The sequence below is a fragment of the Larus michahellis genome, chromosome Z (assembly GCF_964199755.1).
Source record: "Larus michahellis chromosome Z, bLarMic1.1, whole genome shotgun sequence".
NCBI lineage: Eukaryota > Metazoa > Chordata > Aves > Charadriiformes > Laridae > Larus > Larus michahellis.
This window is the reverse complement of record NC_133930.1, coordinates 77,749,391-77,764,828: the sequence shown is the minus strand read 5'-3', so window position 1 is coordinate 77,764,828 and position 15,438 is coordinate 77,749,391. Positions and strand designations below refer to the sequence as shown.

The window sequence follows — 15,438 nt, the reverse complement described above, 5'->3', positions numbered from 1 at the left end:
AGAACCGAGACATGGACGGGACTTTCCACAGCCCCTTCCAGACCCGCGCACAAACGCCCATCTCTGCTCTGCCCTGTTTTCTCTTAGAATAAGTGTTTTCTATCATAAACGCAATTTTATAAAGTGCCTATGGCTTGTCGAGCAGGGATCTCGGGTCCCACATGCCGAAAAACGATTCGGTTTGAGGCAGCATCGCATGAGAAAGGCACCGAGCGCGGCCACCGCTGGCTTCCCCGGCGAACGCGCCGCGGCGGGCGGGGGGGGCGAAGGGACCCCCTCCCCGGCAAGGGACAGAGCAACCCGGTGTCTCTTCTCCGGCGCTGTGAGTCGGGGAGAGCCCCGACAACACCCGGGCAGAGGTTTCCGTCGGGGCTGTCCCGGCACGCGTCCCCGGGGGACCAAGCAGGCGGCGCGGGGGGAACGGGCGATCCCCCGAAAACCCTCCTTCCTCCTCCCGGGGCTGCCCGCGGGGGCGGCGGCGGCGACTACAAGTCCCGGCTGCCCGGGGAGGAGCCGGTGCCGCTCGCCCTCCCTTGCCGGTGGGAGCGCAGCGCAGCCCAGCGACCGCCCGCAGCCCCGCCGGCAGCGACCCGCAACTTTTCTCGCCTCCGGAGCCGGGCAGGGGAAGCGCACCGAGGGCTGCGGGGCTGGAAAGGAGAATTGGGCAGGGGGGCTGCGAGGGAGGCGGGGAGGGGAGCGCGGTGCAGCTGGAGGGGGGGGAGTCCTGCAAGGGAGGCGCGCAGGGGAGCGCACGGTGGGTTCGGAAAGGAGAGCCGGGCTTGCGAGGGACCGGGGCTGCGGAGGGCAGAAGGGCGGAGGAGGCGGGCCGCCCCGGGGCCGTGCCGCTCCATCCCTGCGGGTCCGTGGGGGGCGGGCCGGGGGGCCGAGCCTCGCCCCCCCTCCGCATCCAGCCCCGGGGCGTGGGCGCGGCGGCGGCCCCATGGGCGGTGGCGGGGGCGGCTCTGCGCGGGGGCCGCCCGCCGCGGCTGATGCCGCTGCCGGCCGCCCGCGGGGCGGCTGAGGCGGGCGGCGGGGCCGGGGGAAGCAGCGGTCGGCTGCGGGCCATGTGTCGGCCGGGGGTGCGGGGTCTCCTGGGGCGGGCGTGCCTGCTGCTGCTGCCGCCCTGCGCCCTGGTGCTGGCGGCGGTGCCCGGCTCCGCGTCCCACCCGCAGCCCTGCCAGATCCTGCGGCGCATCGGGCACACCGTCAGGGTGGGGGCCACTCACCTGCAGCCCCGCGCCGCCGCCTGGCCCGGGGGGGAGGCGGCGGGCGGTAGCCCCGAAGTGGGGAGCGCCGCGGGGCCGCGGGGCCGGCGGCCGGGGGGCGGCGGGGAGCGGCGGCCGCCCCACTCGCCCTCGCCGCGGGACGCGCTGCTGCTGGCCGTGGCGAACCTCAACGGCGTGGCCGGGCTGTTGCCCTACAACCTGTCCCTGGAGGTGGTGATGGCGATCGAAGCGGGGCTGGGCGACCTGCCCCTCTTCCCCTTCTCTTCCCCCAGCGCCTCCTGGAGCAACGACCCCGTCTCCTTCCTGCAGAGCCTCTGCCACACCGTGGTGGTGCAGGGGGTCTCCGCCATCCTCGCCTTCCCGCAGAGCCGCGGGGAGATGCTGGAACTGGACTTCATCTCGGCCGCGCTGCGCATCCCCGTGGTCAGCATCGTGCTGGGCGAGTTCCCCCGGCGGAGCCCGGTAAGGCGCCGGGGGGAGCGGGCAGGGCTCACCTCCCCGCAGCCCCGGGTACCCTGCGGGGAAGGGTCGGGGTCCCACGGGCGTGGGAACCGGGCAGCGGTCGCGGTGGGGAGGGACGCAGCCCGAGCCCTGCCCGGGGAGAAGCACTCGGACCCCTGGGCCGCCGGAGTCGCTTTTCTGGTCGTCCCCTCTCTCTCTTGCATCCTTCCCCCGTGTTGGCCCTTGCCCTCAGCCCTGGTGTGGAGGGGGACGAGCATCCTCTGGGCGGAAAGGTAGAGCTCGGTGGGAAAAGCTAAGTTGTGAGCCCGAAGTCGTGTGCCGCGTTAAGTTGTAGAGCTGAGAGGAGAAAGGGGGGTCCAGGACACGCGCTCATGAGAAGCTGCTTTTCTGGAGGTCCTGTGCGTGGCTTTTGGAGAAGGACACGGTTCGCAGACCAAAAGAAGGTTGTTAGCAAAAAAAAAAGAAAAAAAAAGCTACAACGAGCATTCGGGGTGTTTATTTATTACTTTGTTTATTACTGCTCTAAATGCTGTGCTTGTTTGTGTGTGGGCATGGTAGCTTGTTCACCAGATGACACTTCTTGGGGTAATCGTTCGTTGTAACTTGACTTTGCATTGAGCTATCTGAAGCATTAGGATTTTCTTTGCTTGTAGTTCACGTGTCGCTGCAAGATCAGGCTCTTGCTAAATCTAATTGCCTAACTAAAGTAGTAGAAACTACAGTTTGTCTGTGGCTGTGTTTGATTGTGTAGAGTAGAAACTAAAAAATAGTAAAACTAAATTTGTTGTGTTTGACTGCCTGAGGCTGTCTTGTATACTTAGTAGTATCCGTGGGGAGGTAAACTTTCTGTCATAACAGAGATGGCAACTTAGGGTTACACACTCTGGAAAAAAGGTGATAGTTCAGTATTTTGCAAATGGGTGTTTGATGCCAGGAATCATCTTCAGGCAGAAGAGTTGGAAAAAAATGCTCTGTCCTGTGTGGCCCATGCAAGGCAACTGATGAGTAAAATGGCAGAAGCTGCCATTTAAGTAGCCAGGAGAAATAGTTGTTTTATATAAAAAGAGATAGCTCAACTTTGCTCTCAAAACGTAATCAGAAAAAAAGACTACCAACTGAATTTGCTTTGCAAAAGCAAATACAAAACCCAGCCTGGCTCAGTGTTAGATTTCTGTATTTTTTTTGTGTTAGATTGTGACAGAAAAGGTAGGAAAAGAAAGTCCACGCTAGGCATCTCCTAGTCTGTAATTGACGGTGTGACTGCTGTATGCTGTTCTGAACTCAGCTAGTTTTCTCTACCTCAGCAAAACCCATGTAACTCAGCTTTCTGTAGATTTATGCAGAAGCTCAAGGGTAATCAGTGCCACTGAATGCCACTACTGATGCATGTTAGGTGCCAATAGGGTCCAGGTTTTCTCAGTAACATCTACCAGCTTTGCAGCTACACTCACAGTTGTGCTGGAGCCAATAGCCAAAGCTACCTGAAGACCAGATCCTGAACGCAGCATGTCCTTGCTCTGTCTGTTAAAGTCAGAACTTTTTTCTCTTCAGTCTTGGAGATGGGTCTAAATTCATCCAAAGCTGCCTGAGGACAGAAGATGTATATAGCACCGGGTTAGAGTCATTGCTCCTTTCCACAGACTTCAAAGCTCCTGCTTAACTTTCAAATTGTTCTCAGTGGGGAGCCAATTGGATCAATCTGTCCAAATCGGGACTTTGTTTTTAAGCAGACATTTAAGTGTCATTGTCTTCAATGACAGTGAAACCAATGCCTGACATTAAACCTGTGCTGAATAGAATCCGTTTTGGTTTTTTTTTCAGCTGAGCTAAAAAAATCATTCTTCAAGGCTCTGTGGATTTTAAAAAAATCTCAGCCTTACTCAAAGGCCAGCAGGTAATACAAGTATATTAGTCTCTCAAGATTGGCTTGAAGCGCCTGACATCTTCTGACCACTCTTTTTTGATACCTTCACGTAACAAATAGCATTTTAAGGCTAGCTCTGGAGGCGATGCTCCGGCAGCCTTACCTTGAATACTTCCCCAGAGTTACACGATTTTCAACAGCATATTGGCGGGGACCCCAGAGATGTTGGCCTGAGCAGCCTCTGGTGTCTTACTGCCCGCTGCAGTCAGGGATATTGTGTCCCTCAACAGTCCCATGCCAGTACTGGCATGAAATGAACATGCCATGGACCTCCCACCTTCCTGGCCCCGAGCCACAGACTGGCTGCCTCTACTGACCCGCAGTTTCGGAAGAGGCAAGTGTAAATGACATCTTTGTAGGCGAGGCAGATTTTTGCTAATAGGCCCAGCATGCAGTTTTTCAGAGAGGAAAAGTCAGGAAGAAAAGACTCTGCTTCTGAAATGTTGAAGCATGACCCTCCCTGGGGTCACCCGTCCCGCTGGTACTTTGGCAGAGCAATCCACCCTCCCTCCCAAACACCACCCCACACACGCTGGGGGGCTGCCTGCAGTCAGCTTTCTTCCAGGCAGGAGCAGAAGCAGACCCAAAACTTGTTTGCCCTTGAAGAGCATTTCCCACTGTCTGCCGTATGAGGAGCACAGCAGACACACTGACGAACTCGACGTTTGCTAGATGCTGCCTCAAGCTGCTTCTCCTCTGCATTCAGAATGTTTGTTAGGGTGGTTTTAAGGTAGTAGTTGTTTAACGGGGTCTCATTTTCCACATTACACCAGGACAGGAATGTACACGTGCAACATTTGTACTGCTGCTGCATGTTAACATTGAAAAATTCTGTGATTCTGTGATTATCACTTCATACAGAAGTCTGTAATAAGTGGATATTCATTGTAACTGAAAAGCACATTGATCTTTGAGCAAATCTTCCTTAACATGGTGAAAAGCAATACTTAAGATGAAAATGAAGATAAGGATTCAGAACTGAAATATGTTTCAATAATACTGTCTGTTGCCTCCGTGACATTTGATGACATACTTCAAAAATGCAGCCTCGAGAGGAAATTCAGTGTCACAGCTGGGCAACTAGAGTGAAAGGGATACCTACAGTGTTTTCCAAAGTTTTGTGGTTGCGTGAGGGTCTTTAAAAGTCTGTTCCTCATTAAACATTCTACTCTCCCGAAGTTAAAAAAAAAAAAAAAGAGCAAACAGTCTTTCCTCGTGGCAATTAGCAATCACAAGACACCAGCCATCACCAAGTGTGGTACAGTGTTTGCTCTCTCACAAGCAGCAGCTTTTGCTGGAGGTTCAGGGTTGTGTGTGGCTAAACGCACACGTGGCTTCAAGGGATGCTACACATAGTAAAATGTGACGTACTTCTTCCATTTTCATTTGTATATGTCATTTAATGACTGACATATACTGACAGTAAATCCAGGCGCTGTTGTGACCTGAAAAAAGCTGTTTACTTTTCTGAGTTTAGTGTCACTTCAGTAAATTTTCACACTCTGAGTAAGCAAAAGTAACAATTTAACACTATCATTCAGCAAGCAAAATAACCACTGGATTTCTTTACTACTAACACAAATGCAAATTGCACTGAAGCTGTGACAGATCATTATTTTGGAAGCAGCAGCTCACAAGCCCTGATGCTGTTGAGTCGGGGCTCATCACGTTACATGTGTTTGTGTGAAGAAACACGCTTTATTTTTTCATTCCAAGACTGACATTGTCATTAATATTTTTCCCAGGGATGAAACAGGGAACAGATTCAGGGAACATGAGCCATAAATAAATACAGTGATATCACTTCTAGTACTACAGTTCAGAGCCAAGAGTTTGGGAAGAATAGCCCGTAATATCTATTTTGTAGGTGATACTATCAGAAACACAGGGGAGATCATGTTTGCAGCAGCGTTCTCTGAACTTCAGGACTTAGGGAGTATTTTCACTGGCTTTCAGATAAATCAGTAGCTCTGATGTCTTTTAACATGAAAAGGAACCTCAGAGCAATGAAACAGAATAAAGTAAATCTGAATCATCAGTCCCTGCTCAGCCAGTCCGTGCTTTATCTGGTTTCCCGAGGAACTGGAACTGCAGCACTGCTGATTACCGCTATGACTTCAGAGAGGGTCAGAAGAACAAATAAATCAAGTTTTAGGTTAAACAATGAATTTCCTGGTGAAGGAGCAAGTTCAGCCCTACAACAGATGCTGTGAAAAGAAACTTTAGCCAGTAGCATTTAATTTTTGGTTTCTTTTTAAAGGAATTAAGCTTTCTTTTGAAAGCAGCTTTATAGTTTATACATATCAAACCACTCTGGGTAGAGAATTATACATCTTTCCCTCTTGGAAATAGCCAGGAGTACCACTGTGTGTATGGTACCCCCAGAAGTCACTGACCTGCAAGGCACTGGGCGTGCAGAGCACTAGCAAGGGCAGGTAGAAATTACAGCAAGGGAACGGACATGTGGAAAAGCTTCCGTCCAACTCAGTGCCCAAAGACACTTTTCTCCCTCCTTCAATCCAGAATTGCATTTTTGCAGAAAAGTATTTTTGATTGGGGAAAAAAAAATAAAAATTTAAAAATCTCATTTTCCAGGAAAGACTACAAAACACGTGCCTAGCTGCAGGCGCTGGTAATTCAGACTATCATTTGCTAATCTGATTTAGCCCAAATGTTGAAGTTTGTACTAGTTACTGTGTAGATGAGGAATACGTATTCAGTCTTTCCCTGTGATCACCAACCCGCCTCACCTCACGCTGCATAAATAGCATGGCACATACCTTTTGTGCACTTCAGGAGGGTTTGTGAGAGGTGCCTTGAGGGAAAAAAGGATGGAAATTGAAAGGATGTGCAAACGAATGTTCAGCTGCTTCTATTTCAGCCAGAGGTCTCTCTGCAGCTTTGCTTATAGTGAGCTTTTGAAACTTGCACAATTCAGGCCACAGATCTGCTGTAGAGAGAGAGACTCCTTTTAAGTTGCCAGCTAATGTAAAAAAGCTTTGTGTAACTAACAGTTTTGCTCCGTAGCCACGCATCCTGTAGAGCCATTAATTCTTTCAAGCACAGATTTCAGAGGCATAACCGGTGTTTTGCTGGCAGCGTGGTGGTCCTGGCGTCATGTGAGAGGTCTCCTCATTGTAACAGTCCTCTGTTAAAATGCAATTACACAGTATTTGCTAACTGATCCAATCTCCTGCCTGTCACACGCCTTTCCCCAATATTGTCCTCAGGTTGCGACTTTGAGAATGGTTTTACTCGTGCTCCTGTGCAGTGTTGAACATTGTCAGCTACGAGAGTGGCCCAGTTTTCGTGGTTCACTGTGTTGTCAGCTGAAGCCACTCTGCCTGTTGCCTTTAAGTTGATAAATGATGTGTGTGGAAGGGAAAGGAGTCCTCGTTTATATTCTTCTCTGGGGTCAGAAAACCCTCAAGTTTTGTGAAAGTGACGTTGGCATAACATTTGGGAGTTGTATTGGCACCTTCTGCGTTTTGCGGTTTTTCACCTCATTTAATGCTCAGGGTCTGTTTTCTCTGCGTGTTGCACCCTTGATAACACAAAAAGCCATCCTTGTCTCCTAAACTGTCAGAGTCATTGGTTTTAAAAACAATTTAGAACACCACTAAAGGCATCCAGTCATGTAAAACAGAACATTGCTGCCCCCCTACCCATGGGGACTAATTTAAGGATAGTTCCTCTATCGACAAGCTTTGCATACTCAGAAGCATGGGACAATGAAAAGGAAAAAAAGAACTAGTCTCTTTATTCTAGTTACGATGTTAAGTAGGATTCAGTTCATCACAACTGCAAAAGATCCCTTTTCAGAATGCAGGAAAGTGGTGAAAGTATTTTTACTCAGTTCTTACCCCTGGATCCTTAATTTTGACATCCCGTTGAGACAGAATGAGCCAGAGCTCTCCTAGGGTGAACTTTTCCAAGCAGCACCTTTCAGTGCTGTCTCTGGCCCCTCTCCTTTCAAAGAAATCCCCCAGAAACCCATTGAATTCACTGTCCTGCCACTGGGCTTTTGAATTTAAGGGATCTTGCATCTTAGAATATTTTAGCGTGGTATATGGTAAATGTATATTACACTTCGAGGTATGAGAATGTATTATTTTCCCAGGTGTTTTGCTGCTTATGGAGGAGCAAATTTTTGAGGTGAAAAAGTGTTTTCAAGCATACTAGTCCAAGACTTGGAAGTTGTTAGTAATACTAGAAAGTTACTTAGTATTCCTTACCACCCAAGTCTCAGTGAAATCTTACAGCAGCGTTCTTAAACTACCCTAATTTTTCTTTAACACTTAGCTTAGATAGCATAAAGATGTTCTTATTTTATAGTATTTGTAATTTGTAATATAAACCGTGAGGCTTGGTTACCACCACCATTCACACTGTTATGCACCATGAATAATTTTCCATACATTTTTATTTTCCTGGCAATTATTATTTAAGGAAATATTGGACATGCCACAGTTTAAATGTCTGCTGATTTCAAAGTTAGGTTTAATATGAGTACTATAGACTTTGAAACTGGATAGTGCAGTGCTATTTGAAATACATACACCAGAGATTCTTCGTTTGAGTGGCTTCAAGTCAACAGTGGGCAATCTATCTTAAATATAGCAAGGGGTTATTACCCAGATTTAGAATGTGCACTGAGTCTATAATTATTTAAGGTATCTGACTCTGGGAATCCTTAGATAAAATTATGCCAATGGTCACTTTGTTCTTGAAGTACATCCAGCTCTGTCAAGTTTCATCAAATCACTTAGTCAACTTTATAAATTCTGTTGTATTTTCAATTATATCAATTCCATTTGAAAAGGGTGGTGAAGAGTTAAGATTTGGGAATGGGGTAGAGGGAAGGTCATTCTTGTAGTTAAATACGGTACCAGTAGACATCTCCTACATAAATGGAAAACAAATATCTATATTGAATTGATAGGAAAACTCAAAAGCCAAGATACTCGCTTTGTAGTGAGATGTGCTGTTCTTTATTAGTCTCCTTCCTCGCTGTACTCATGATATCATCATACATTCTGGAGAAAATATCAGATCTGGCTAGTAGCAAGAGTTTCTTGTTCCTCATCCTGTACTGCTTCTCTGATGCAGAAAAAGCTGAGTTAACATCAAATTCAATAGCATACACTATGTTTTCTTTTGATTTTTTTTTTGCTGTTCTGGGTATTCACAAGGCAACATCTTCCTCACTGCATAGCCTGGAAGAGGTCTTTCATAATACACTGAACAAACTCATTTTGGTGATGAGTGATTAAACTATGACAGGGTAAATCATTGATTATTACTTTACTGATGACATGCATTATCAGAAGAAACACCAAAGAATCCTTAGCTGTATTCACTAAGTAAAAATTAAAATTCTGCCAAAAAAGACAAATTTAAAGACAATTTGGTAGCAGATGCTATGTGAATACAAAAGTTATGGTACCAAACAGATTATTAACAAAGAAAGCACCCCCTAGAAATGGAGGTTGGGGTGTGCAGTATAACTTCCCCCAAGAATGTCTTCACAAAAGTCAGAGAAAGCACCTCATCTTTCCACTAAAATGGAGGCAGAACTATCAAAATTAGAAACAGCCAAAGATCTTGTCATGCTCTATGTTATTCAATTCAATGCTCACAATTGAATTCAAAGCCTATTTACAAGTGTTTTCATTTAGGGTATATTTAATGAGTTAGTTACTATTGAAACCCATGAAATATTGAAAACTCACAGTATTAGAACTTTTGGCTATGTTGGATTTAGTTACAATTTTAAGCCATCAAATAAAGTGTTTATCTCATGTGTTCTATTCTTTTCCTCCGCGGATTTCCATATAATTTTTTAACGTTAAAGAAATCCAGGCATAGCATGGCTAGAATTTATGTACTTATTATAATTAGCAGAAAATTGGAAAAAGCACAGTTTCTCTTAAAAATTTAGATTTTTCTTTCAAAGAAGACTCAGGCTGTAAATCCATGTTTCTGTAGATCTTACTGAAGGGGTTTTAGAGAGGGGAAGGATCATCTTCTCATTTTGATTGAGAGTACACCGAATCTCACTGCAGTACCAATAGCTATTGCAGAGTTTATTCTGAATAGCTGAAAGGAGCCAGAGAAAAGAAAGAGGAGGAAACAAGAAAGCAAGAAAACTAGAAACATAAATGCCAGTGACACAGGGAGAGAAGGAGAAAATAAAGTGAATTGAAAAAAAGGAAGAGGTGCCCTTTTCTGTCTCTTTACTTTTCCCAGAAGCATAAGAACAAGGGAACTGAATTTTACATGAAAGCACCATACAAAGAGCTGGGACCACCAAGCACAGACCGAAACATCTTGCCCAAGTCAGGGTTGAATTAGCAGCGCTGTCTTGATCCCTGGCTAAGGATGGTTACCTCCAGTGAATAATGCTTCCCCCAAAAATAGAGCAGACCTCCCAGGGAACGGCTAAGCCAACATCTAGGAAGCAGTGAAAGGAATAAGAATTAGATCAAAGGTAGGTAGAGGTTTATTGTTGCTGTCAGAGGGGCTTCTTGCAAAGGGTGTGAGGTGTTGGTGTGGGTGGGTGTAATTAGTGGAAGCCTTTTGTCCTTGTTGGTGATGAGAATCATTGTAACAGAGACGCACCTGGGCATCTCAGGACACAGTCCCACCTGATGCTCTGGCAGCTGGGGTCTGACATCTTCTGGTCTGCATTTCAGAGCGCCAGGAGACAGACCAAGGTCACTTGAATAGAGGTGGCGTCATACCAATAGGTACCCAGAAGGGATTTCCTAACAAATGGGAGCAAGTTCAGGCACAGTGGCAGCTTTGGACATCAGCGACTGTTCTTTACTTCTGGTCTGGCCCTGAAGGTCTCCACATTTTACCAGACAGCCTGTCAATCAGCCAAATCGTTTCTCACCACCATGGGGAGAGGATGTGCAGATGGTGGAAGTAACAGCAGAACTGGGAGAAAGATTTCAGCTTGAGTAGGCAGCAGTGATAGATGATTCATTTATTAAGGAAATCACACTCGAGCAACGCCATTTGTGCAAGGGACTCCTCGTCAGTGTGACTAAGAAGTTCACAATCTGGCCCCAAGTGCCTCACAGCTGTCACATCGAGCTACTAACATTACTCTTGGTAATTATGGACATCTATACGAAGAACTAAGAAGTGACTTTGCAGCGTGGCAGACCACAAACTGCAATAAACCACCATAATTGTTACATGCCGCCTTTGCAGGGTAAAGCAACCAAATGTTTACGTGCAGCTGGCCTTGGGGCTCGTCTTTGGCTGTAGGCAAGGTTTCAAAAGGCTTCAAGGTTTCAAAAGCCTGAACCTTCAAGGTTCAGGCTTGATGTTCACCGTTCAGTCCTGAGCTTACTGTATCCTTTCCCCACAGCGTGGTACAATACAGCCATTCACAAGCATCTTGCATCCCTGTAGCATATACATATAGATAGATATAGATATATATCCTGTCAGTGTAAGCAGAGAGCATTAGAATCATATAATCATAGAAAGGTTCGGGTTGGAAGGGACCTTAAAGATCATCTAGTTCCAACCCCCTGCCCTGGGCAGGGACAACTCCCACCAGACCAGGTTGCTCAAAGCCTCATGCAGACTGGCCTTGAACACCTCCAGGGATGGGGCATCCACAGCGTCTCTGGGCAGCCTGTTCCGGTGTCTCACCACCCTCACAGGAAAGAATTTCTTCCTAATATCTAATGTAAATCTCCCCTCTTTCAGTTTTAAACCGTTACCCCTCGTGCTATCGCTCCACTCCCTAATAAAGAGTCCCTCCCCATCTTTCGTTTAGGCCCCCTTCAGGTACTGGAAGGCTGCTGTAAGGTGTCCCCGGAGCCTTCTCTTCTCCAGCCTCAACAACCCCAACTCTTTCAGACTGTCCTCATAGCAGAGGTGCTCCAGCCCTCTGATCATCTTCATGGCCCTCCTCTGGACTTGCTCCAACAGGTCCGTGTCCTTCTTGTGCTGAGGATTCCAGAGCTGGACATGCTACTCCAGGTGGGGTCTCACGAGAGTGGAGTAGAGGGGCAGAATCACCTCCTCGACCTGCTGGCCACGCTTCTTTTGATGCAGCCCAGGATGCTGGGGGCTCTTTGGGCTGTAAGCGTGCATTGCCTGCTCATGTCCAGCTTCTCATCCACCAGCACCCCTAAGTCCTTCTCCTCAGGGCTGCGCGCCATCCATTCTCTGCCCAGCCTGTATTTGTGCCTGGGATTGCCATGACCCAAGTGCAGGACCTTGCACTTGGCCTGGTTGAACTTCATGAGTTTCGCACAGGCCCACCTCTCAAGCCTTTCCAGGTCCCTCTGGATGCCATCCCTTCCCTCCAGTGTGTCGACCGTGCCACACAGCTTGGTGTCAGCGGCAAACTTGCTGAGGGTGCACTCAATCCCACTGCCCATGTCGCCGACACCGATGTTAAACAGCATGTGTGTATTGCTGCGCGAAGCATCCATCCCTATCTTGGTGAGGTGTGCGAGGGCGTTACCAGCAAGTTGAGAGATGATGCTGAGCCTCTCAGATGTGCCCCGCTGCATGGAGTCTCCCTTGCCATGGACGGCACTCTTGCAGGAGCCAGGATAGACCTCCAGAGCTGACTGGAAGGTTTCCACTTGGCACCAGTTTGAAAAGATCTGGTGTGTCGTGTGCTGGCTAATTAACTTTTGTCTGAAATGTTTCAGTCACCTGAATCTGCATGGCTGCAGGCAGCAGATGGGGAGGTGGAGAAGGAAGGGGAGAAGAGTGAAGGTGAACACAGGTGCACCCTCAGCTGCCACTAAGGCACAGCAAACGGGGAAATTACTGTGATTGTTTGATTGCTGTTATTATATAGGAGAAATCAAATGTTAGGGAATTCAGCAGCAGACACCATTTTTTCCTTTTCTTGCTACAGTATTTTTATTACTTCTCCTTCACCAGCTTTCATCTGTGATGATCGTTTCCAAGGCCTATTTTACAATGTGGAAAGTGTTTGAAATGCATTATAAAAATCTATGAATATGCTGCACAGGCATATTTTAAACTCTTAGTATTTCCCTAAAGGCATGCTATTCCACTTCCAGCTTTTTTAAGACTGTGAAGGAAATGATTGCCCATGCTGTTCATAAGACATTTTACAAGGCTTTCTAACTTAAGACAGAGTTAAAAGACGAGATAGATCTTCAAGCATAAACCGATATTTTAAAAATGAAGTTTTGCATTTGTTGCAAGGAAGGAACTATTAGACATAGCAATTAATAGCCAGAAAGAGCAGCTGTATTATGCACCAGGCTCTCTCGATGATGCTACTGATAAAGCAGTTACATTACACTCATCTTAATAGCGTACTCACTCAAACATGCTTAAAAAGAACTTTTCTTTTTTTCTTTTTCAAATCAGATGAAAAGTCAGTGTTATGAGTTCACAGTTTGATCATTTTCCGGTGCTATTTTAGATGAAAGCGTAATTATTTATCACTTTCTCAGCGTGTAAGGCTCACTCATATATATCAGCTAAACAGCTCCCTGTAGGAGAACAGTTGTTTTTAAGAATTTACTATACTCAACGTAACCATCAGAACATGGAGAAAAATCGATGTAACCTTCACTCGGAGCTGATAGCTGGCCTCTTTCACGAGTGTACTGAAGCTGTTTTACTTGTGATTAACATTTTCTTAATATGCTAATACCATGGAGTTAATTTTACCTCAACATTGGAAGGGCAACAAGGTGGGAGAGTGATGTGCCTGGGTTTCCTCTGTTTAAATTCCACGTGATAGGTGATAAACTATAGAGCTCCAAGGGGACAAATATATGTACACCCAGTAACAGCCTCAAGGCAAACATAGGTAAATAGTTGAAGCAAAAAGCATGGATTATTTTGGGTTTAAGCTTCGAGACATGAAAAATTCAGATGTCATTGCACCCTGTTGCACCTGCCAAACAGGAGTTTCCAGGTGCTTATTCTTGTTTCCAGAGTATAAAATCAAGCAACGCTTTGATGGAAGGCTCCGCTCTTCTGCCGTCTCTCTTTCCCCAGTCACCCAGCACCAGTAACACTTAGTGACACTTCCCTGCTCCAGGGCTGCAGAAGAAGGTGGTGTCTGACCTCGCACACTCCTCCCCTTTGTTGCCAGTTCTGCAAAACCGATTGCCCTGCTTGGTGTGACAGGCAAAAGATCTGCTGCTGTTCCCGGTTACCTTCCGACCAGACAGGGGGGCAGCTCATGCCAAACTCCCACTGGCATCTATAAAATTGTCTGCTGCAGGGCTAATGAGCGTGAAACGATAAAACACAGCATCAGTGTTTGTTCCTCAGAGATTTGGGGGAGAAAAAAAAACCAACAAACACTTATTAACCACCTCTTTAAAAGTTCATGTCACGGTGTATCAGTGTAGAAACAGGGTGGATAGGCTGGTACGGTTAACGGTACTCTTGTGGCCTCTGATTAGGAATCTTGCATCAGCAGTCAACACAGGGAAGCCAAAATGATGATTATTCAGTCACCCTTATGATCATCTTTTTATACACATGAATTATTTACATTGTACAGGGTACTTACACACTTGTTAATTAAAACCTGCTTTTTTCATTCATTTATACCCCCAAGATCTCTTTAACGCATGTAATCCTTCTAACGGCATTTATTTCAAATTCATTATGCCATATTTTGTTTAATGTTATCTTTCATTGTATAAATAGAAAATCCCTCAGTGCAGAATACTTGTGGGAAAGGATTCCTTCACACTGAGGATTTCTTTTGAGAGAGAGATGAGGGATCAGTCTATTTTGAATACTGATGCCCAGAATCCCCAGGAACCCTCAAATTTTTTACAGCTACACCATTTTCTACTACATTTCTTTTCTTTCTCTTCCATTTTCAGTGTGGCATGCTCATTTCACCCTTTCTTAATCTTGCCCATTCGTCTTTCTTCTGAGGTCCTGTCTTCCACTGTAGGATAATACAGATCCTAAATTAACAGAGCCTTAACTCCAGAAAAAGACCGCAAGGCTCTATTGTGATACAAATGATCAGCAACATAAATTGCTCATCACTCACTGTTCATCACATTCTCTGAAGAGCACCAAAAATAAGACACTTATTTATAAATAGCTCAGCCTGCTAGATTCCAGTGGAACTCGGTTTCATGTCTTCCCACCATTTTGACAGTGCATATAAATATGTAACGTGTAGTTATGTGAAAGTTAGCTGGGCTGCGATGTCCTCCTTGGGCATTCACAAACCTTCCAGGTTTACAGCAAAAGAATAAATTGCAAATTGAGACCTGTGGTGGGATGCAGTGTACCACATGATTAGCATAAGAAAGATGCTTTGCTTGACAGAGAATGGGAGCTTGTTGCCCAGATCATACTGCTCTTGTGTTCCTCCCCAGAAGTGTACTTTAAGAGGAAAATGAAGTGAGAATTCACAGTGAATAATACATCTGATAATCACAGACACTTTTTTCTGCCTGAAAACCACCTGAAATTTCTGGAACAAGCATGAACAATATAAGCGTTAGGAATAACTGCATCCCAGAGCCTTCCAAAAAATGTATTGGAAGTGCTTCCATTTACTTCACTGGCTTTGAATAGGGACCAGCTTGAGATACAGTTTTGGTTGTTTGGCTAAGCCGTGTGATTATTTTTTTTTTTCTCTTCCAATCTGATGAACACAGGAATTGGAGATATACACGGAAGCTGGAACTTGCAAATACTGCAAGTGTTCGGTTTTGCAATTCATTTTCTATGAGCATTTATCCTAGTGTAATTTGATTACTGGAATGTTCATGAAAAGCAAATGTTGGGGAGAACAAGCACAGCTGAAGCGAATCATTTCAT

General features: G+C 46.2%; 1 protein-coding gene across 2 annotated transcripts in view; it reads left to right on the top strand.

Moving 5' to 3' along the window:
* The first annotated feature begins 517 nt into the window (after positions 1-517).
* GRIN3A (glutamate ionotropic receptor NMDA type subunit 3A) overlaps positions 518-15,438 on the top strand; it is a 75,546-nt gene continuing 60,625 nt past the window's right edge. Inside the window, exons 1-2 of one of the 2 annotated variants that reach the window (XM_074569079.1) lie at positions 518-754; positions 1,499-1,688. In XM_074569079.1, the coding sequence (XP_074425180.1) occupies positions 1,605-1,688 (84 nt within the window). In that variant the 5' untranslated portion in view covers positions 518-754; positions 1,499-1,604. Of the gene's footprint in view, positions 1,689-15,438 lie in introns of both variants that reach the window. The other variant, XM_074569078.1, reaches the window with a different exon arrangement.